At 51.4% G+C, this 22084-nt stretch overlaps 10 protein-coding genes across 10 annotated transcripts; 5 read left to right on the top strand and 5 right to left on the bottom strand.

The window, feature by feature from the left end:
• Positions 1–616: 616 nt before the first annotated feature.
• Positions 617–1883, bottom strand: P174DRAFT_463337 (putative extracellular exo-polygalacturonase; the record flags this gene model as incomplete). The annotated part of the gene is made up of 3 exons (XM_024830250.1): positions 617–1196; positions 1315–1422; positions 1471–1883. The coding sequence occupies 3 exons, from the start codon at positions 1881–1883 to the stop codon at positions 617–619; spliced, it is 1101 nt and encodes a 366-aa protein (XP_024679802.1).
• Positions 1884–2519: 636 nt separating this feature from the next.
• Positions 2520–3598, top strand: pmeA (putative pectin methylesterase; the record flags this gene model as incomplete). The annotated part of the gene is made up of 3 exons (XM_024822651.1): positions 2520–2953; positions 3008–3120; positions 3171–3598. 3 exons carry the CDS (start codon positions 2520–2522, stop codon positions 3596–3598), a joined length of 975 nt encoding a protein of 324 aa, XP_024679801.1.
• Positions 3599–3693: 95 nt separating this feature from the next.
• On the bottom strand, positions 3694–9813 carry P174DRAFT_395152 (uncharacterized protein; the record flags this gene model as incomplete). The annotated part of the gene is made up of 5 exons (XM_024823668.1): positions 6341–9813; positions 5545–5645; positions 4650–5181; positions 4152–4574; positions 3694–4112 (listed from the first exon to the last, which is right to left on the bottom strand). The coding sequence occupies exons 1-5, from the start codon at positions 9438–9440 to the stop codon at positions 3694–3696; spliced, it is 4575 nt and encodes a 1524-aa protein (XP_024679800.1). The 5' UTR covers positions 9441–9813.
• An 86-nt stretch (positions 9814–9899) lies between these two features.
• Positions 9900–10314, top strand: P174DRAFT_285800 (uncharacterized protein). Its single transcript, XM_024821563.1, has one exon. The coding sequence runs from the start codon at positions 9978–9980 to the stop codon at positions 10203–10205; it is 228 nt and encodes a 75-aa protein (XP_024679799.1). The 5' UTR covers positions 9900–9977; the 3' UTR covers positions 10206–10314.
• Positions 10315–11519: 1205 nt separating this feature from the next.
• P174DRAFT_395149 (sugar porter family MFS transporter) lies at positions 11520–13792 on the top strand (the record flags this gene model as incomplete). The annotated part of the gene is made up of 5 exons (XM_024823667.1): positions 11520–11907; positions 11962–12776; positions 12836–13373; positions 13422–13712; positions 13765–13792. 4 exons carry the CDS (start codon positions 11520–11522, stop codon positions 13586–13588), a joined length of 1908 nt encoding a protein of 635 aa, XP_024679798.1. The 3' UTR covers positions 13589–13712; positions 13765–13792.
• Positions 13793–13911: 119 nt separating this feature from the next.
• P174DRAFT_463333 (Zn(II)2Cys6 transcription factor domain-containing protein) lies at positions 13912–14770 on the bottom strand (the record flags this gene model as incomplete). The annotated part of the gene is made up of 3 exons (XM_024830249.1): positions 13912–14464; positions 14509–14612; positions 14651–14770. 3 exons carry the CDS (start codon positions 14768–14770, stop codon positions 13912–13914), a joined length of 777 nt encoding a protein of 258 aa, XP_024679797.1.
• Positions 14771–15770: 1000 nt separating this feature from the next.
• On the bottom strand, positions 15771–16971 carry P174DRAFT_412447 (uncharacterized protein). The gene is made up of 3 exons (XM_024824303.1): positions 16898–16971; positions 16360–16850; positions 15771–16309 (listed from the first exon to the last, which is right to left on the bottom strand). Exons 2-3 carry the CDS (start codon positions 16794–16796, stop codon positions 15922–15924), a joined length of 825 nt encoding a protein of 274 aa, XP_024679796.1. The 5' UTR covers positions 16797–16850; positions 16898–16971; the 3' UTR covers positions 15771–15921.
• A 143-nt stretch (positions 16972–17114) lies between these two features.
• On the top strand, positions 17115–18383 carry P174DRAFT_395145 (uncharacterized protein; the record flags this gene model as incomplete). The annotated part of the gene is made up of 2 exons (XM_024823666.1): positions 17115–17600; positions 17706–18383. 2 exons carry the CDS (start codon positions 17115–17117, stop codon positions 18381–18383), a joined length of 1164 nt encoding a protein of 387 aa, XP_024679795.1.
• Positions 18384–18896: 513 nt separating this feature from the next.
• Positions 18897–19931, top strand: P174DRAFT_424032 (uncharacterized protein; the record flags this gene model as incomplete). Its single annotated transcript, XM_024825167.1, has 4 exons — positions 18897–19076; positions 19136–19547; positions 19595–19744; positions 19798–19931. 4 exons carry the CDS (start codon positions 18897–18899, stop codon positions 19929–19931), a joined length of 876 nt encoding a protein of 291 aa, XP_024679794.1.
• A 138-nt stretch (positions 19932–20069) lies between these two features.
• On the bottom strand, positions 20070–21841 carry P174DRAFT_454038 (URC4/urg3 family protein). The gene is made up of 4 exons (XM_024829200.1): positions 21627–21841; positions 21255–21582; positions 21031–21207; positions 20070–20984 (listed from the first exon to the last, which is right to left on the bottom strand). The coding sequence occupies exons 1-4, from the start codon at positions 21780–21782 to the stop codon at positions 20344–20346; spliced, it is 1302 nt and encodes a 433-aa protein (XP_024679793.1). The 5' UTR covers positions 21783–21841; the 3' UTR covers positions 20070–20343.
• Positions 21842–22084: the final 243 nt, after the last annotated feature.

The raw sequence follows: 22084 nt of genomic DNA, 5'->3' as shown, positions 1-22084 counted from the left end.
CACGCCCCGGTGGACGAGATTGGAGTCGGAAGACTTCGGTGAATGAAAGGAGCGACTAGCGCTCGAGTGATGCTGAAGGAGTGATCTGAGGGGCCCTGCGTATAAATAGTCGCTTTCCATTACGACTTTGCTCCTTCACTTGTACTGTTGCCGAGATGGGAGCAGGTTCTGAAGACCGAGCCATTGCACATCGTTCTCAGTGCAGTTATGACCATCCTGAGAACGGGGTGTAATTCTTCAACGGGCTGCACGTTCTCTATTACCGGTCTTATGCTCAACCAAAATACGGACTGCTGTGGAACTAACGGCATTTGCTATGGCAGTAACCACGTTATACAATCCTAGTCCTTTGCTGAGGACAAATTGCATAAAGTGCGCAAATCATGCCTATAAAAAGATCATAGTGGCAGGCAAGACAGTCATTGATCGTGAAAAGCCATATAGAATCAATCGTAGCACAGAGGCAAGGTCGAGCCACCATAATACGCATTCAACAAACATAAGAGAGTGACTGGTCAGCCTGTGGCCTTTCGCATCCAAAGCAGGCCAATCATAGAAGCTCAACAACCCAAAACCTCCTTAGGGATGAGTTGTAGAACCAATCATCCGCGAAAAATTAACCCGAAGCACCTGAGGTGCAGGTCACACCCAGGCTTGAAGGCGTGTTAGCACACAGAACGGTTGCCTTTCCAGATGGTGCCTTGACCCTAAAATCACTGATACTAACGTCGCAAGTGCCACTGGCGCCACAATTCAGGTTTGCGACAACCGGGTCGTTCTTGCCGCTCGTGGTTCCCGAGAACCCCTTGACGATGATATCCTGCAAAATGGCATTGCCGGGGTTGCTCGCGCAGTAGGAGGCGCTTTCGCCATAGCAGCTCTGGATCTGGAAGGCATAGTCGCACCCCTGCACTGTGAAGTCGGAGAAAGTCACGTTCTTGACTGTGGACAAGCCATGGCCGTTTCCGCTCGGATAGGTCTTGATACCGGCTGCCTTGGTCGAATCGATCATGGTGATGCGATGCAAGTAGGCATTCTGCACTGTATCGGCGCTGCTTTTGCCCAGTGAGCCGACGGAAATACCGTGGGACCCGGTGCAGGTGACATCCTCGACGGTCACGTAGTTGCAGCCTGGCTTCAAGGCCACACAGTCGTCGTCGTTGCTCACGTTGACGGAGGAGATGGTGACATGCGTGCTGGCGCCGATGTCGAAGCCGTCCGTATTTTTGGGGGATTGGAAGAGTGGGAGGTTGCGTCCATGCGGAGGTTCGTGAAGGTGATGTCCTTCGCGTCGCCTTTGACCGAGTTGAACACATTCGGGGGTTCTTCTGGCGGAGGCCCGATACTTCGATGTTGCTACCGCCACTGATGTAGAGCAGAGTGGGACGGTCATAGCTGCTATTAGAGGCAAAAAGATCGTATCTGTAGTTATCGATCAGCTCCTGCTTCGAAAGGACAGATGTCTCTTACGCATTCTGTCCGTTGCCGTCGATGACACCTGACCCCGTCAAAGATCGGAGCTTCAAGCCATTGATCTTATTGATATTGATCATAGCGGTCTTGCCACCCCAGTAGTCGGTCGAGCCACTGAACTTGAGTAGACCTTCGACTTGCATATCGCAGTTCGAGCACCCAGCAAGATCCAACACACTGTTCAAATAGTAGGTCGACCCAGCGGGAAATACTATCGTGCCTCCATTGCCGCACGAGGAAATGGCCTTCCTGATGGCTGGTACATCGTCGATCGAAGAACTTCCACCAGCTGTGGGCGTGCAGACGGCGCGAGGTTTGAATACTGAATCAGGTGAGCGCTCAACCTGCGAGGGAGCAGCGATGCTTAGGCCTAAGAGAGGGAGAAGAGCGAGATTGCGATAATACGGCATCTTGTCCAATTACTTCTGCAATGAGGGATATCCGATATGGTAGACGAGACTTCTCATACATATATATATTACATTGTAGGAGGCGGCTAAATTCATCAGGCAGAGAACTGAAGACACTCGAGATTGGAAGCATTGGTGATTTGACTTTATGATTTTGGCTGAATTTAAAATCGTCAAAGGACGCAACCCGCGTGTAAACAGCAGACGTCTGGGGGACGTGACATCTAAATTAATGAATACTCCTCGCCATTCGAGGAAAATCTGTCAAACTAGTGCACCCGCACCCTAAAACAGGGAGATTGCGGAGAACCCGGTTAAACAAAGCAATAAATGCCAACTTGGCTTCCTTTAGCATCCTCCCGGGGGATCCGCGCACCCTGGGGGATCCTCAGGTTCTGAAGAATTGGAGGTAGGGTTGATTGGCCAATCCATTCATGGAAAATATGAAACATCTCGGGTCTGACTACGGAGAAATTGTCTCAAGGGGCGCGCCATGTAATTTCTCCAGTTCGAGCTTTATACTAGACTACAAGAATTCATTTATTTAAGACGACCATCGCCCTTGAGATCTCCCGGAGGATCAACAATCATTTCTCTAGACATTCAGACTCCAGACTCGATCCTCCAGACACCAGAATGCATCTTCCCTCTCTCGTCCTCGGCCTCCTTGGCCTTGGCCTCACGGCTTCCGCACACCCCCTCGAACAACGGTCTAATCGCAGTACAGCCCCGGACGGATGCCTCACTGTCGGCTCGTCGGGCAAGTACTCGACCATCGGCGCTGCGTTGAGCGATCTCGGCGACTCCACGTCCGACGCCTGCATCTTCATTAGTGCCGGCACGTACAATGAGCAGCTCACCATCAGCTACAAGGGAAAACTCACCATGTACGGCGAGACGACCGACACGAGTTCTTACAAGATGAACCAGGTCACTATCACCCATACCATTTCCTCTCCTCAGGCGGGAACGCTCGATAAGAGTGCCACGGTCAACGTCAGGTCGGACGGGTTCAAGATGTATAACATCAAAGTTGTCAACGGCTATGGCAAGGGCTCGCAGGCTGTAGCGTACGTTGCCTCCCCCCAGAACCCTTACCGAAGGTAACTGACAGGATATGGTAGGCTCGTCGCCAATGCCGACAAGCTTGGTTTCTACGGCTGCAGTTTTGTCGGCTACCAGGACACTCTCTACGCCAAAGCCGGTCATCAATACTACTCTAACTGCTACATCGAGGGTAAGTCTTTCCCCTCTATCCACGTCGATCAATATGCTAATGTCCTCCAGGAGCCACGGACTACATCTTCGGTGACGCTTCGGCCTGGTTCGGCGAATGCGACATCATGTCCGTCGGCGCCGGCTACATCACCGCCATGTCGCGCACGACGTCGGACGAGACCACGTGGTACGCGATCGACAACTGCAACGTCTACGGGAAGTCCGGAGTCGATCTCACCGGCAAGGTCTACCTCGGTCGTCCATGGCGTGTGCTTGCCCGTGTCATCTACCAGAATTCCCAGTTGTCGAACATCATCAACCCCAAGGGCTGGACGACCATGGCGGAGGGCGCGACACCACTCTACTATGAGTACAATAACAAGGGTGCCGGAGCGGATACCTCGAAGAGAGAGTACGAGTCTTCCATCTCTGGTGCTGTTAGCAAGAACACGGTCCTTGGCAGCGGCTGGAACAGTTGGGTTGATACCACGTATTAAGAGTGGTTGAGTGGTGGGAAGCTGTAGTACATTGGTGTATTCACTTCATAGTTCCATTCTTTCCGACGGCGGACGCGCCAATTTTATTATTTGTTTTACTTAGCCCCATATTCTCTCATGATAGCCGTCATACGCAGGTATGACTTCTCCTTTGCTAAAGCATAGGCGGACTTTCCGGCCATCCAAAGGGGAGTCTCTCCTCTGGCGCTTCGTGTATCTGGCGGTACATCTTGACGAAGGAGGGATTGTACCACACGGCTATTGCCATCTCGGGCGCCAATATACAGGCGACAGATCGAGCGCAATTCATTTGTGATTACGGTTCCAAACCTCCTTTCCAGGAGTGACAGAATCATCATATCCCCACTCGCCGCGATAGTGAGCAAAAGTCTCTGGGTGAGACAAGCGCGCACCGAGTCGAACCTTTCCCTGACTAGTAATCTGAAAATGCTATACCTATCCCGAAGGTTCCGTGTGGCCGCCAGCAGAACCTCCTCGGTGATAGGGACTGTGTCTCCTTTCAGATCCAGGAGCACTTCCATTACGTCGGTACCGATTGGTACGTCGCCCAAGAGTGAGTCGTATTTGAACACTGCTGCCTCGCTCACTGATTCTGTAATCTCGAAATCACTCCTACGACTGAGTAGCAGCTGTATTATCGATGCACCTTCCAATCCGTTGCCGGCCGCAGCGACAAATGTCCGTTCTGTAATGACCTCGTCATCCCCGATCAGCCTCAGAAGACGATTGAAAAGCTCAATGAGCTCAAGTACAGGCAGCACACTTTTTGCCGCGGCGACTAGCACCGTCTCAGTGAGAGGCGTCGCGCTATCGAGACGGCTCAGTAACTTTGCAATGAATAGATTGTTACGAGAAGTTTGGATCGTGGCTGCGACAATGGTTTCAGTGATTTTTATCTGATCTCCGAATCGCTCCAATATAAGGGAAAGCCGCCGTTCAGGTTCTAAACAACTTCCTGCCATTACCAGAAACTCTTCCGTAATCTGGTTCACATCGATGGGATATCTGAGTAGCGTTTCCACTGATGAACCATACAAAGCGGCAAATAGTGTGTCGGTGCTAATTGAAATCCTGTCTCTGGTCTCGTCAAGAAAAAATGGAAGGATCTCAACCCCTCTTATGCACGCAATCTGAATCATTCTCTCAGTAATGTGACGTCCGCTTCTGGCAAGAAGCATGCAAAAGATATCTTTCGCATCTGAAGAATGTCCTATTGCTGCTTCAACGATCTCGTCCGTGATCTCGAACGGATAAGACTCAAGGATCCTTCCGACGATTTGCCGATTAGTCCCTGCAGCGGCAGCTTTGAGCATCGTCGGCGACCTCAAAATTGCATATGGCCGCCGCTCGAGAAAGCGCGCCACAGTACGCTTTCTGTTGGATACATTGAGCAACAGAAAGACAAGTGCTTGCTCTGAAAGAGGTGTCTTATCGCCGAACTGCTCCAATAAGAAGGTTATGGCTTCATCACTCGCGTTGAAATACCACGCAGAGGTTTCGACAAGCTCCTCGGTCAAAACGAGATCCTCCCGGCCGTGTTTGATCATCAAATCAATCAGAAGCTCAGGCGAATCATTTTTCACTGCGAGCTGCATGGTCTCCTTGTCAATGAGCGAGGCGCCGCCGTATAGAGTTAGTAGATTTGTTAAAATCCTCATATTATTGTTTTGAATGAGTATTCGGGCAATATCTTCGTCGAAAACGACTCGCTTCCAATAACCGATAAGAGTCTGCTGTAGAGGGTATCCCAGTATAATAGACGTCCGGGCCATGCAGATCGCTGCGGCGTGGATCATCTCATGTGTGAAGGTGCCTTCATTCAACCATTCGGTGAAGATCGGACAAATATTGACTTCATCATGTCGTCTGAACGCTTCTTCGTGCCACGGCAATCGCCTGCAAGCACGCCGCGCTAAGAGTCTAACCATTCGTACGCTGTCCCAATGATTACCGGCTGCCAAAGCAAGTGTTTCCTCGGTGATTGGGAGTGAGCTGTCAGTTCGATCCATTATAAACAACAGTAGCTCTACATTGCCATAGGATATGACAGTGGGAATCAAGTCGGCTTTTGCAGTCAACCCATTGTTTTCTAAGCGATCGAGTATTGCTTCAATGAAAGGGTATCCCTCTCTGCCCGATTCAGCAACAAATCTAATGACGCTTGGTGAGGCCGGGATGCGGTCTTTGAAATGCTGGAGCAGGAAACTGAGGGTTTGACCGCCATGCAGCTGCGTTTGTGCTATTTGCGCTGCACGGCTAAAAGTCAAGGCAGAGACAGGAAGGTTACCACCTGAGATCTTGAACAGTTTTTGAATCATCTGCCATCCATGTTCCAAATTAGAAGCCGCAGCCTCAACGACGCTAGCACTGATGGAAAGCTTACCCCCAGGGTGTCCAACAAGAAGTCGAACATCCCTGGAGGCATTCGCTCTGCCATGTAAAGCAGGATGCTCTCATCTATCAAGTTCACCGCCTCCCGATTCCGCAGAACTTCCTTGTAAAGATCGATGTCTCCGGTTTTTGCCACCAGCCTTAGGAGGGCCGTCGAGGGCGAAAGTTTGAAACCCCTGTGCTGAATCACGCGCAAGATGTTTGCTACCTTCTCCGGCAAGACAGCGGGCTTCTGCAGCTGCTGCATGATTAGCAGGACGGCGTCTTCTTCTGGGCACTCCAAGACTAGCGAGCCCCTCTGCCAATGAGCCAGCACAAGGTCAATTATACCTGGTGCATGCTTCCTATTCCCCAAAGCGCAAAAGATGAACTCTTCACAGATTGAAATCCTTTCTTCGACGTCATTCAGCAGTAACTCCACAAACCTTGCGTCTCTGTATAAGGCTCCGACCATAAGAACTTCCTTGGTGACTGGTAATTGCCGTTGCAGCTTTCTTGATATTGCGCTCAATACATCGGTGCCATTTTCACGATAGCAAAGTCCTCGAAGCATGTCTTCAGAAACAGGGAATTCGAGGCTAAAGTAATCCAGCAGCAAATCCCAGGTTTCGGTGGAAGCTGTCGTTATACATGGCTCAGGCATAGCTTGTAGTCTTCCTCTGTCAATGAGAAGCTTGACAAGACCCGCTCCTCTCCGCCGATTATGAATTGCCGCGGCGATGGCTTCATCGGGCAGCGTTGGGCCATCGGTCAAATCCAGCAGAACGCCGAATACGTCGAGATGGCCCCGGGTAGCACTCTCTTTGAGCGGCGTGGTTCCATTCGAACAACGTGCATTGATAAGATGATCCTGCGGCAGAGGGAGCTTTTCCGCTTCTGTGTTGCCTGGCGCACACAGAATCTGCGTTGAAAGCGCATGGGAAATGAGGGCAGGAATACCCCATCTCGCCGCCATGTGAAAAATGGAGAACTTCAATGGAACAGAGGCAATGGACAGATCGAATAATCGAAAAATGTTTAACCATCTCTCTCGTGCTGGAGAATCTAGTTCGAAGAAGGCCCCGTGGCGTTCCTGAATTCTGAATTCGGCTCCTGCCAAATGAGCATGCTCAGGCCAGTATTGCACGCAATAAACTAGGAACGAACGGTCGCCCATAGCATTCTCCAGGATTGAAGCCATTACCGATCTTTCAGCATCCAAATCCCGCGTCAGCACATCAATGCAACAACTAACGAATTCCGCGTGAGCTAGCTGCTCATTGATGACAGGGACACCCCGAGAATGGGTTAAGAAGTCCTTGACGGATTTGTGGAGGAGCATCACCCTGTCATCGTGAATAACAACCAGTAGGCGACAGTCGAAAACATCCTCACGAACATATGCGACTCGATCCTCAGGGTCATCGGCTTCATAGAGATTGCAAGCTTCCGCTAGCTCTAACAGAGTCAATGGGCGACGGGCAATCACAATGGTGGACAATAACTGAATGATCGTACTTTTGTCCTCTTGGCGATCTTCAACGGCAACGTCAAGCATCTTTTTGTACATTGAACTAAGGCCACTCGGTAATTTCTCTAGTGTCGCGACTGCATCCTTCGATCGAACTCTGATTAATTCGCCACATGCCAAACCAGCCCATAGGAAGGTTCCCTCGGCCCTATCATTCAAGATTGCGGCGACATTGCGGCGAACATTGGCAGAGTAGTGCTTTTTCATGCTCAACTCTTCGACCTTCTGCTCGATGAAGATTGCAAGATCGTTGCTGACCTGAGGATAAGACGCAAGATCTTGATTCGGAAACTCGTGCAAATGTATTCTGATTTCTTCATACGGACGGCTTCCTATCAAGATGTGAATTCCGCAATGATTGTTCCGGGCATTGCCGTGCTGAAAGCTTCGATTCAGCTGTATCAGCAGAGATTCCAGCGCTTCGTCGTCGCATTCGTCCAAGGCATCAATGATACAGTACAGTTCCAATCCGCTGCTATTACCGATTTCCATCAATACTGACCACAAAGCATCAAAGGAGGAGAATAGCTGATCCCTGTGGCCGCGATACTTTGACACAAGGTATCCCAGTGATGATGGACGCTTCTGGATTGTTTGATAAAGCAAGCCACGCAATACAGCCGTGGCAGTTCTGTGCTTCTCAGAACTCGAGTCGCAAAAGAAGTATGCAAGTATGACCTCTTCACGTGCAAATAAGGGGTCTTCGGGTAGCTTTTCAGCGAGGGTGATAGCCATCGTTGATTTGCCCGTTCCCGGATTGCCGTGAAGCCACAAAATATTCGATCCGTGCCCTGCAGCCGGACTTTCCTTCCCAAGCCATTGCCTAATTTCTGGTGATTCCAGAACCCACTCACACGTCCCAGGAGCGCGACCTCCTTTCCTACGCTTGAGCGCATTTAGGTCGTCTCCGGGGTCGGTCAGGAAAAGCTTTTCTAAACATTCCTTTTCCTCCGTCGTGGGAACTCGATCGTGCTTCTCCGAAGACGGAATAGGGACGGCCGATAGGAGTAAACGGCCATAAGCAGCTGCCGTTAGTGCTGCATAAGGCTGCCAATCCTTATGTTTGTGGGAGTCAGCATAGTCGCAAATGCCCCGAATCACAATGGAGGGAAGATGATTCATCAGGCCAGCTGCTTCCATCTCAAAGCATAAAATACCGAGGTTCCGAGTCAGCATGTCGCGTGTTGGGCCGTCCTTCATAACCTGGTTTGCGGATGCAATCAAACCATAGTGAATCTTAGGCTCGTCCGATCCACGGGCTGTTCTGGGAACCAAATGGCGTGTATCACAGTTCTGGCATGCATCATCTGAACCCACATGGGCATACGACGGCTCAAACAGAAGGTCGCGCCCTTGGCCTGGATAGGAGAAACCAAAGCCAATTCCTCCATCTGCCCGGGATCGCTTCAGGAGCAAGTTAGAGACCGGGTTCTCATGGTGGTGGAGCTCTGCCTGTAGCTTCGACGTCGCGGTAAGTAGTATTTCCGGAGGCCTGTTGAGCATTCCGCTCTGCTCAAACAGCCCGCCAGCCACAGTTTTGCCGTAGTCGTATTGCACTACACCGCCGTAGGTGCGTGTGGGCTTGCTAACCACCACATCGCCTAGCCGTATATCAACTTTCTCGCTGGGCGCGCCTCCCCCGATCCCCACCAGCAGCCCGTATTGGAGCCTAGGGAAGGTCGAGCGCATTTGAGCGACGACTGTAGCAGCCGAAGTAGTACCATAGACACCGGACGGAAGACATGCCAGAACCACATTGTGACCGCAGATACTGCCCAGCGTGTAGGTGTTTGTATCGGTCAATGGCTGAGGCAGTCGGTCGTGGAATTGGTCGAACATCTGTGTCGCGGCGGCCATCTCCAGCGGCAGCGCGCTGATCCATGCCACGGTATAGTCATAGTGCGATCGCGATCCATGCATGGTCACCACGAATGTCAAAGAGAGATTTATGCACACAACTCACTCTCGGAAACCCCTGAATCGGTGTGACGGGGTGATGAAGAGGGGTAAGTCACCTTGAGGATGTTGAGGCTAGCCTTGGCATCAGCTGCAACGTCAGAGCATCATTTCAGCCTTGTCCTCTTCGTCGAGCCAATGAAATTTCCTGCGCGTCATGGACCTCATAGTGTACGGCGTCGAACATGATGCGTCGAGCTTCCATCGTGGCAGAATTGCTGTTACCCTTGATGCAGGAAACCCTCTGCAGTGGAACTGACTTGCAGGATGCAGCATGCTTGGATGGAACATGGATGATCTTGCGACAACGAGGGAAGGATGGAGGATGGATCTGTTGATGCTCCCAATTCCAGCTGGGAATCACATGATCTTTGACCAGTTGAAATTACATGTCACGTGGCTATTCCCCCTCAGCGAAGCAGTCAAGAACAATTTTATCAGAGCCTTCCATGGATGGATTCCTATTTTAACTATTTACTCTGTTCTCATTGATTTCTTTCCATGCGCTCCAACAACCCCATATGCTTATCCTTAACCACTACCATGTTATTGGTCATGTGGCCACTACGCAGCCTCCGCGGATTCCCATCTCTCTTGGGCGTATCCGTATCAAGGATAGAGAGGAAAGGGGTACTTTTTCCTTGGATCATAGGATTATGTATTTCTTCCCAGACTGATAGCAAACGTCTGTTATTGTTCTCCCTTGCCTGCTGCTATTTCCGAGTGTGAAGGCTAAGAGACTCGCATCATATATATCGCCCACTTACACCACCTGCGATCGAGCGGCACCAGGTATGGTCGCCAATCAAACAGGATGTTATGGTTAAGAAGGTAATAGTAATTGCTACACTCGGTCATAAGACTTTCGGGCTCGAGTGACGGATATGTGGGGCAGCCTCACTCATTGACAGCCTAAATGCTGACCACCAATTCATGGATGGATATGTATGGACGAGGCTGAGATGTTATATTGGTTATCATTTTTCATAATTTCTAATCCCAGCTGTATGAGCATTATATACGTACAGCCCGAGACATACCTGACTCAGAACAGTGAGTGCATGCAGTCAGCACATGTTATCACCTTTAGCAATGGCATCATAGCTTCTTGGCACAGCGAAATGGCTTATCATGGGCAATCAGCGCTGTCAGTCAATCAGCATATTTCATGACTAAGCTCATATAGAACAGTGTTCTACTCCGTACATACTGTATAGCTGCTATAATGCCAATGCATGACAAGGCAGTCAAGGCGGCATGAGGCAGCTTGGTTATGCTTGAGGCGGATTGGCGCACGGGAGGCGTTTTGGCCGCGACAGGATCCACTAAGTACCTCCACAGTACCTCTCTACATAGTGACCAGTAGCCACTAATAGTAAGCCCAAGTGCTAATGGCGGGTGGCTTCAACCCCGCAATGGGCGCAATACTCTCCCCACAGGCCCGACAAAGTACAATTATTGGCAGAGACAGGTGTCAAGTGATAGCCTAGCGAATATCCCTCCAGCCACTGATCTCATCCAACCCGGCGAAGATGCCATCTCCGATTCGCTTGCGCTCCGGCTACTCGGCTACACTTCGTCCGTGGGCGATCTGAACTCAAAGCAAACTGTCTAATAGAACAGGGATCCCCTGGGAGTATGACAGCATATCCGGCTTTCTGTGGACAGGACGGCCCAGTCAGAGACAACGTTCGACTATATTTCCGGGATTGTCTATAGTATAGCAACGGTGTGCCAATAAGCTGTCAGTATCTCCTACAGAGTTGGAACTGTAGTAGAATATGCCTCATCAGTTGACTGACCATCCAATGGGCGTCTCCGTCAGCGAGTCAATCAGCCCTCATGCAGACATCTCCCAATATTTCAAACAATCTTCCCCAGAGGATATAAGACTGGAACAATCCCCACAACTGATCCAGTGGAGACAGTGTGGCCGATTACCCCAGGTTATATACCTTGGCCGAACTCGACTGGGAGAGAAGACACTGTAGACTTTGTTCCATCTCTCGACTAGTTTGTGATCTTGGAAATACTACCTACACCATGAAAGAAGGTGACTTGCCTTCCTCGCCCTCGGAGGATATGGTTGGTCCCAAGGGAGAAAAGCCCACAACCTTCCAACATGACGAGAATACTACTCAGCGAAAAGACATTTTCGACCTAGAAGGCCGATCGCCCAATAGGCTGAATGCGGTATTTGAGAATCCCCTCGCCAACGTCCCTCGGGATAAACTGCTGCAGAATGTGGAAGACTTTTGTCAGAAATACGGTTTGATGGACCACATCGACGCATTTCGCAAAGGAGCCCTCGTCTCGCAGAACCCCGCCGGTGCTCTGGATTTGCCGGAGCTGCACGAGGACGAGAAGGCCATTCTTCGCCGGGAGACTACACACAAATGGTCCCAGCCATGGCAGCTTTACTTCATGGCTTGTAAGTATTCCTACAGGGTAGCAGAGTGTTCAAGGCAGAGCTGACCTAGCTCAGCCATGTGCTCGCTGGCCGCAGCAGTCCAAGGCATGGATGAAACGGTCAACAATGGCGCTCAAGCCATCTACCTGAAGCAGTTCAACATCACAAACCCCGAGCACCCTGAAAACTCGAGATTTTCCGAGTCCATGCAGAGATACCTCACCGGCCTCATCGTCGGCGCACCGTACCTGGCCTGCGCCATTCTGGGATGCTGGCTCACCGAGCCTCTGAACCGCTACTTCGCCCGACGAGGGACAATCTTCCTGTCCTGCTTCATCGCTGCCGTCGCCTCAATCTGGGAAGGAGTCGCCAACTCCTGGGTCAACCTCTTCATCGCTCGCTTCGTGCTGGGTCTCGGGATTGGTTCCAAGTCGTCGACGGTACCCGTCTACGCAGCAGAATGCTCACCGGCTCCGATCCGAGGCGCCCTGGTCATGATGTGGCAGATGTGGACGGCGTTCGGTATCATGCTGGGGAATATCATGGGTGTGGCGTTTATGGGGTTATCCGACGACCTCTCCTGGCGTCTCATGCTGGGTTCAACTGTTGTCCTCCCGCTGATTGTCTGCGCACAAGTCTACTTCTGTCCCGAGTCACCTCGATGGTTGATCGAGCACAACAAGATCGACAAGGCGTTTGCCGCGTTCCGGACCCTCCGGCCGAGCGACCTACAAGCTGCCCGGGATCTGTACTACGCATATGTAGGAGTGGAGCTGGAGCGGAAGGTGAACAAGGGCAAGAACTTTTTCACCATGTTTATTGAATTGTTTACGATTCCTCGCAATCGTCGGGCTACTCTGGCTAGTTGGATCGTCATGTTCATGCAGCAGGTAGGTACTCTCAGTATACATCTTCAATTAATTTTGACGGCACTTGGCTAATTCAACAGTTCTGCGGCGTCAACGTAATCGCCTACTATTCAACCACCATCTTCGTCGAATCGGGCTACAGCATCCAAGAAGCCCTCCTGGCATCCATGGGCACCGGCATCCTCAACTGGGTCTTCGCGCTCCCCGCCTTCTTCACAATCGACACCTGGGGCCGCCGTAACCTCCTCCTCTTCACCTTCCCTCTCCTCGCCATCTGCCTCTTCTGGTCGGGCTTCTCCTTCTGGATCGAACCAGACGACCCCTTCAGCAAGAAGCGCGTCGCGATGGTCACGACAGGCATGTATCTGTTCGAGGTGTTCTACTCGCCCGGCGAGGGTCCCGTGCCGTTCACGTACTCGGCTGAAGCGTTCCCGCTGCACGTGCGTGAGGTCGGAATGTCGTGGGCGACGGCGACGACGTGGTGTTTTAACTTCATTCTCTCGTTTACGTGGCCGATGCTGCTGGATACGTTCAAGCCGCAGGGTGCGTTTGGGTGGTATGCCGCGTGGTGTTTGGTCGGCTGGGTGTTGATATTGCTTTTTGTTCCCGAGACGAAGGGTGAGGCTGCCTTCATCTGTCACTTGGACGAATGCTAACGGGTTGCAGCTCTTACGTTGGAGGAACTGGACCAGGTCTTTTCTGTTCCGACGAGGAAGCACGCCGCGTATCAGATTAGGAACGCCGTCTGGCATTTTCGGGTTTGGGTTCTTCGGCAGAAGCTGGAGCCGTTGTTGAAGTTTTATGAGGGGGAAGAGGGTCTGGCGGAGTCGTAAGCTCCTCTCCTTTGGCCGTGTGGAGAGACGTTGTAGGTTTGTTGCAGGCTGTAGATGATCGGATATTATTGCAACTTTGTGCATGTGGATAGTTCCCTAGACGCTTCACTCGTTCGCTTGATACCTTGGCTGAATTAGTATTCATGATCAATCGATTCCATTTTTTTTTTACTCACCAATAGATTGGAATACTTCATATCCGGTACTTTCGGCTCCAAGCAGCAGGCTGTACACTCGGCCGTCGATTGTCCGTGATACTATTATCAGGCCATGCTTCCATGATCGCTGCGCTCTCCAGCACCCCTCAGTAAGGAATATCGCATTCATTCCCGACTCGAGACAGCCAAAAAGTCGGAAAAGTCAAAAGACCACCTATAAAATCCATTGCTGAGATCGACCGGTCGTTGATGGCGGTTGAGTCCCACTGGGCTAGCTTGCTCGTGGCACGAGCGCGAGAACCGCTGTTGTGCCATGCCTGTATTGAGAGGGATGCGGTTTGGTAGAGTCAAGGGGCGGGGGAGATATACTGCGGCATTTGCATTCGAGGCAGGCGAGGTTTTGACTTCTTGAGCAGATGACCAGGGCCTAGATGACCCTGGCAACCTGGTTGTCCCAATCACTCCACCCACGATCTCGTTTCCACGAAGACTTCCCAGAGACGGTTCAGTGTCCGCTGCCCTTCCAGTTGTTGGGGGCGTATGCTCTTTGATCGGTCCTTCAAAGATGCCAAGTTTATCGAGTAATTCGTGCACAATCGGGCGGTTATTGCCATCGCGATCGACCTCTGGGAGTTTGGCGTCCTGCTGAATGCATTCATATAGCTTTCTCAAACCGGTTATCAGATACGCCTGGTGTTCCTCTAACATATCCACATATCTTCATTTGTTAGTCTCATCCAAAAAACAAGGCAGACGACTTACCCAGCGGGATACTTCCGTCGCAGCGGCTTCTTCTCCTGATAGACGCAAGGGATGTGGTCCCCACAGCGAATGCACGGTTTTCCTCCATCGCACTGAAAATTAAGCTCTGCTGCACTGCATCCACCAAAAGTGATTGACTTACTCTAGCCTTTTGCGCACGGCACCGGTCGCAGGCCCTGCTGATCCGTCTCCGGGCCCCATGGGTCGCTTGGCAGGGATCGTCGGCGTCCGAGGGGCGTTTTCGGGCGGCTCCTGACCTCATATCGTGGGGAGAAGCTGTATCTACAGATAAAATCAAGCCATCAAAGCGATAGGTTTTGGGGGAAAGCAAGTACTGTCCTAATAAATGATTTATCCCTGATTCTCGCTATTAATCATCGATTTGGCTATCGACCCAAAATCAAACGATTAGAGGATTATGACGTCCAATACCCACTTACAGTCTTGCAGCCCTGAAATCCTGGTGCTTCCCAATGGCCTATCATAGTTTGGCACTAGGCTGGTCCACTGTGGTTGCATTCAATCATAAGGGCACATGTGAGCATGAACTGCCTGTAGCTAAATAGGCTGCTGGCGATAAGGTCTAGAGGGGGGAACAGGATACGTTCCAGTAAAAGTCAATTCGTCCCTTTGGCCTGGTCGAGTTGAAACCTGTAACCGACAGGTTGCGAAGCATTGAATCACTGCACGGACTGACTCTGGGAGTCGACATGAATCGTCCTATTCGCTAGCCCTAAGTTCTAACATCGTGATGCCCACGTACGTCTCAGTGTAGATACCTGCTCTAACAGAATGATGAATCATGAATCATGAATCAGAACCTGGAAATCCCCAAAAAAACAGATCATTTCCAGGGGGAATGGAATCTGGGAATGGAACGGAGAGTGGAAATATGGAAGATGCTTCCGTGGGCATCCGCAGTGGAGACTGGAATGGAACATGGCCAACGGTTGCGTTCGATGCACCAATCAACACCACCAACTCTACGGCAAGGTTCGATGGTTACATTCTTTATTCAAGATGTGAAAGTGTTTGCATCATAGATTGATTGGTCTCTCCACGTAGTAAAAGTACGGTACGGCGCCCCCCAATCTTGATTTCTGGACGGTGGATACTTCTAGCCTGGATTCAAACCATCATTCACTGAATTGTTCTTTTCTTCTAATTGGATCTATCCTGGGCCTGCTATCTTATTTTCCGATGCAGATGTAGTTGTACAGTAAAACTGACCGAATCTGTATCAAGTAACATGTGTCGTAGCTATGCTCCTAGACATATAAGTACCTAATTATCTCAGACAGGTATGCGAGAGTCCATATGAGCTAGACGTATACTCTGACTGATCAAAAACACCTATGTATTCCCAGGGCCTGCATGATCACCGCCTGATAACCCTAATGCAAAACCCTCTGGCTACAACGCATGAAGATTACAACGAGGCGCCGAACTATCAAGAGCCATGTACACCATCTGATCTGTTACTAGCCTTAAAACCGGCAGCCCAGCCGCCTCGAGTGGCTTCATCAGCCCCTCCACCTCCCATTCCAACCCAAACATCGGCCGTAGAACAACAACCAGCGTTTCGAGTCCATCAAGTCGTTGTAGCACACCAACAACCGCTGCCCATTTATCCAAGCGGTCAGCCGGGGTATTCTCACCATACCGGGCCGACTCCAGATACAGATGCCGGAACGAACTGAGTCGCGCCGGGGATAAAGACGACGGGAGTTCCAGCAGGGTGCGCGGATTCTCAATGTAGAATGTGTTTTCGCGGTAGAGCATGTCGACCGTCTCGTCGTACCTACTCATGTCAGCTACGTGTATCAGCGACAGAGGTTAAGCAAAACATACACCCTTCTACAGCTCCGCAGTAACGCCAGGACCCTAGCCTGGGTTTTGGCCTCGGACGAAGGGCGCCCCTCCACATCATCAGACGTCCCCTTCCGTGGTGAGCAGCGGTGGTGGTTGACTCGACACCGTGGACAGAGCAGCTGCGGGCGCTTCTCGGGCTGCTCATCTTCGGATAGGGCGCAGAGAAAGCTACGGAATTTGCGGTTCCTGGTCCTCCCCACGTAGGCGAGGTGGACGGTTACGGGGAAGACGAAGATTTCTCGATAGATGATGTCGCGGATTTCGCGAGGGAGACGGAAGAAAACAGACGCATGTTGATTGCAGGGCTGGGTGGCCAAGGTGTTGGTTTTCTTGTTCATTTTGTTTAAGACCCTTCCGGACATTTTAGATCGCTGCTTTGATGATATTGTCGCATCTTTGCGCTGTTGGCCGGCCATTGTAGGGGGGAGATCGAATATCTCCAGTCAATGCAAGGTTTGGTCCACTCAATCCTTGGCATAAATTAGATGAGATACTCAAGCGGAAAGGTTTGACGCACTAAACGCATCCAGCAGCAAAATATCCCGCAATCTCGTCTTCTGGATGAATTGGTGATATATGTAAGCGTTCAGGGTGCATGGATGATGATGGAGGGGTAATCGAATTCCCCTCACGCGGTGAGTTTCGTTTCCTACGCGTCGACTCCTCATTCGCAACCCTCAGCTCGTATAAACAGACTACTGTCGGAAACCTCTTAACCAGCATCAAATTCGTAAATGGATTCTATCATCGAAGAATGGTGTCGCTCGGCTGGTTTCACAGATGCTCAGCAGCAAGCAATCGCTGAAGCCCGGCAGCGCTTCCACGCAGCTAATGGCCCAACCATGGAACACATCACGGCTAATGGCTCGACCACAAAATACATCATCTCCAGGATTGCGACCGCAGTCGCACTGACCTTTACTGACAGCGATGCAATGGTTGAACGATGGCCCTCCCATATCCGAGAGCTGATAAACCGGTTCTCGCGATATCCTGCCCAGCCTGACCGGAAATTCGAGACATGGGCACGACCGCGGGATCAGGAGCAGCGGAAGCAGGCCATCTCTGTATGGACATCGTTGCTGGCGTTTCTTGTCGTCAACTGGACGTCGTATGGTGCAGACGGTGCCCTGGAGTCTATGGGATTGAACCTATCTTGGTCTGTCAAGGACAACATCGACGCCATTCGGTACTACGCCAAGGAAGGAAAGTCGCTGAAAGTTCTCGGCGAGATGGCCAATATATTCTTCCTGAAGATGATCAAGGACGCCGCGGCCACACCACACACCAACCCCTTGGTCTGGTGGCTGGCTGTTTTGATCCAGACTGAAGTCCTAGACGACCAACCCCGCTGGACGGTGGCAGGCTTACAGGACACGACGTCATTCTCTCAGAAGCTAGAGGCCATTGATCATTATGCTCGCGTGTTGGTCTTGGAAGATGCCATTTATCGAGGAGATCTAAGCCCAGCTCAGAAAGAAGACCTACAGAATTCGTTGAATCAGGTCTCTATCAGTTGGATTGATCAAGATGCCGAGCGCCCTGCAGTCGACCTTCGCCAGACCTTACTCGATAGCGTCTCGCACAAATGGAGGACCTATACCGAATACATGCGACCGATCTTTGCAGAATGGTTGACGGGCCAAAGCACAGGTCCCATGTCAACGGTCATACTGTTCCTTCACGGAAAGCTAGAAACCCCTTCGTATAACAAGGTGTACAAGGTCAAGATGCAGATTGAAGAGTATTTTTCTATCGATCCCATGATGGCGGCTTGTTACCCAGATGAGGTGGGCACGACGGCCACAATCGAGGAAGCGAACAAGGAGGCTCGGAGATGCATCCGTGATGATTTCGGACCAAAGAAAGCAGCGCTCAATTGGGATGAAGTGTATGACGAAAGGGGCATGATCCGCATTCGAGCCATCTACCGAGATGAGACCAATGATGCAAGGGCGGTTGCGTGGGTTGAGGAAGCGGACATCCTGACTGAAGACATGTAAATCCCCTGGAGGCTAGCAGAACGAACCACATTCCTGAAATAGATTGACCCATTCCCATTGACGGTATATTTCCGTTTCCCTACGAGTCATGCGACTACCAGTCATGCGCCCTGTTAGAGTCAGGGGCTGTTTTTAATAGATTGACGGACGCTTGGCATGTCCCTTCCGCTGTTTGGGGATTGTTTCGTCCGTGAATGGTCGAGCACCATAGAGGTCTGCCCTCCGGAACCAACACTTGGCGCTCCCTTTTCACATACAGAGAGAGAGTCCCATTGGCGGAGAGGACCCTGAAGAATGGCCATGAAGAGAACAGTTTCGAGGAAATGTCTTACCGTCCGACCACGACTATAGACCCCGATTCTTGGCGTTTTGTTGCACACTATTGGGGGCATATATAATAGTTCTCCAGGAACCCATGTTGATTACCCTCACTATCCATTCCATAGCTATTGACTAGCTACTTCTCTCTTTAACCAACCTTTGTTATCTCTATATTGCATTTACTTGTATATAATGAAGGCGACCTTCTACCTCGCCGCAATCCAGCTGCTGGCCGGCTCGGTTTGCGCTCTCCCGCTGCACGACAGCCAGATCCCAGGAGACCTCGACGCCCCTGCTGGCAGCCCATGGGTTGAGAAGCGCCAGAGTGGTACCTGGAACCCCCCAGCTAATCTCGTCAAGCCTCTCAACGAGGTACACGTCCCATTCCATCTCTAGCCTTAAAGCCCATCCTAACCTCTGCACACATTCAGGTCTGGGAGCACGAAATGGCCACCTACAGCAACCCAATGGGATTCAAGAACTACGGCTTCGACCAAGTCATGGCCACCGGCGGTAAAATCAACTACTGCGTGCGCTGGGACTCGAGCAAGAAGGTGACCGCCGCACAACGCACGCAGATCGCCGCTGCGGTGAACCGCTCCGTCAACAAGTGGATCGCAGGGCTCGCCGGGTTTGACGGCTTCCCGTACAAGACCGTCGAGGTAAAGGTCGTCGGGTACGCCGTGCGCGATCGGTCCCTCCTGGAAGGCGACACCTCGGGCCTGGACATCTACACCACCAAGGATGAAGGCGGGATTCCCGAGTGCGATCCGAGGTGTGGACGATTCTTCCACCAGGACGGGGATTATAGTCAGTGTCCGGCTGGTGCCAGCCGTCACTATGGTATGTGCCCTCTCTTGCTTACGACTACTGTGGCTAACTATCCATAGACGAGAGCTTATGGCTCACGGATGGTTTCCAGGGCGGCGCGGGCGGCGACTGGGGCCAGCGCGTGGGCCAGGAGTATTTCATGCAGAATGTCAACTCGGAGAATATCCATATCTACCTGCATGAGCTTGGACATACGTTTGGCTTGGATGGTCAGTCTGTTCCTTGTTTGCTTGGATGAGTATGTGCTGACACTGCATATAAGATTTCTACGACTGGACTCCTACTGGCCAGACGAACTTCATCATGCTGGCAGGCAGTGCGACACAGATTACCGAGTTCGATATCTGGATGGTCCGTGACTGGTGGCGTCATCTGAAGAGCCGGTACAATCTGTAGATCTTCGAGCCAGTCCCGTCATTCTCAGTGGAAGTTCCTTGTTGTCTTCATCTATTCATATCCTGACAACTCTGCTTGTGTTGCCATCGTACAGATGTGGTTCACCTTGGATTTGTCCTGAGTACTGCTGGCAAAATCGTCCAATACCTACTACCTTTCATTGTCTCTCTGGATGTAGTTGCACCTACTGTATCTAGGTAGCATAGTTCTTAGGTTCTATCCCGTCAACGGAGCGCTGAAACGTATTGATTACTTACCCAGTCCTTGAAAGAGGTAGACGACTGTATATCTATTTCGGGTTTTCCTGTGGGCAAGGGGGTTATGGCTCTGCTTGAGAGAGACATAATAGTGCAAGGCAATAAAGCCATTTCAGGGATACCCCACCGCCCCAGTCGATGTAAGAATCGCATCGCTAAAACAGCGTCCCATCACCCAATATCAAAATCGGGCTCGATCTAGTCTCCGGCCTCTTCTCAGCCGCCAATTCCCGTCCAGCCTTCCAGCTCCCAGCTTCCAGAACCTGCGCAAGACTCAACCTCACCCCAGCGAACTCCTCGCTGTCCATAATTTGCGCATGCAGCTTATCCAAGAGCGCAACCGTCATCGCCCGCCACTCCACAATCTCATCTGACGTCGCCTCAAACGCCGGAAGTCCCGACCCAGAATTATCTCGACCACGTTCTTCTGCATCAGGCTTGAGGGTTAGAACCCCAAGATCAATGAACAGGCCTCCATTGCGGTACTCGGGGAGCCCGGTGCCCAGATCCATGTTTGCCCATTTCACGCCGAGCAGACGCTCGAAAGGGACGGTCAGGGAGTAGGCGAGCCACTGCGTGAGTTTGTGGAAGGGCTGGATGTGCGCGCATTTTGACTTTTGGGCGGTTTGCTCGGCGTCGTCTGCGAGAACTTGGAGGGGCCATGCGTCGCCGAGGGGGTGGCCGTCGATATGGGTGCGGGACGCGGGCCACACGGGTAACAGGACGGTTTGTAGCGTGTTCCAGAAGGTTTCGTAGTTGATTTCTGTTGGCGTGGGGCATTGAGAAATGAGATAGTCTGCTATCGTTAGCCTATGTCTGTTGATAAGAATACGGCAACGTACCGACTAGGTTGCCAGGTCGTCCTCCGGGCCCGAATATCTCTGGTAGGTTGAGGATGGACCGGCCCAGGCCCCGTAGTAGTTCGACGCGGGAAGACGCTCCGACGAGGGGATTCGTCTTCTCGTCTATCTGGAAGCCGCGCTCCAGGGTTGCAGCGTCAAAGTCCTTAAGGGCCTGCCCTGTTGATGTTCAGTCCTGCACTCATTAGAGAGGAGATGGCACCAACCCATAACGATATCCCTCCTCTCACTGTCAGCAGTTGCAAAGTCGCCGTTGACGAACATATTGTACGAGGCTAATGCGGTCCCCTCACTACGACCAACAACGATATCCGTGCCTGGCTCGGTGAACCGCCATTTGTCGCCTGCTCCCGCGTCAAGCAGCACCGAGACGAAGAACAAGTCCAGTAGACTACGGGTCTGCTCGAGTGTGTCTGCCCCGTTACTCTTCCACTGCTGCAGTAACTTCTCAGGGCGATTGATACCCCCAACTTCAAAGTGTTGCCAGCGGCCATGAGGCGGGATGAGGTGGTATTTGTCTGGTCCAAAGTGGCGCTAGAGCTGTCAGTTTCTTCCTGTCGCTATTCCAGTGCACGAACCTTGATGATATTTATCACGTATTGTACTGTAATCTGAAGGCGATCGGGATGGTACTCGAAGTGGCTCAGGCGATTTTCCTCCGCGAGTTGTAGGACTCGATGGGCTCGTTCACGGACAGCTTTTAGCCCGAGGACGTACTGTATTTCTGGATCCATTTACTGCTAATGTAGAGGAATATCCTTGATGTTGCTGTACTATCAGAACTCGGTCAGGAATGAGTCAAGATGAACAAGAGCGAGGATACTTGGATGATGCGGGGTTGTTGTCCTGCAGGTCATTAGGTCAGCACCATCAGGGTTGTATCCATTAACTAACAGAATCATGCATGCTGAAGTGGGATATTCTAGATAGTTTCCATAGTATGTTGAGATGGCCAATAGGTCGTCAGCAGGTTATCCTATTAGGGCATCTCTGTCCTTATCTCCTCTAAAATAGAGATAAGACCGCCGCTGCCTAT

This window comes from Aspergillus novofumigatus, assembly GCF_002847465.1.
Source record: "Aspergillus novofumigatus IBT 16806 chromosome Unknown P174scaffold_7, whole genome shotgun sequence".
Lineage (NCBI taxonomy): Eukaryota > Fungi > Ascomycota > Eurotiomycetes > Eurotiales > Aspergillaceae > Aspergillus > Aspergillus novofumigatus.
This window is presented reverse-complemented; position numbering and strand designations above follow the sequence as displayed.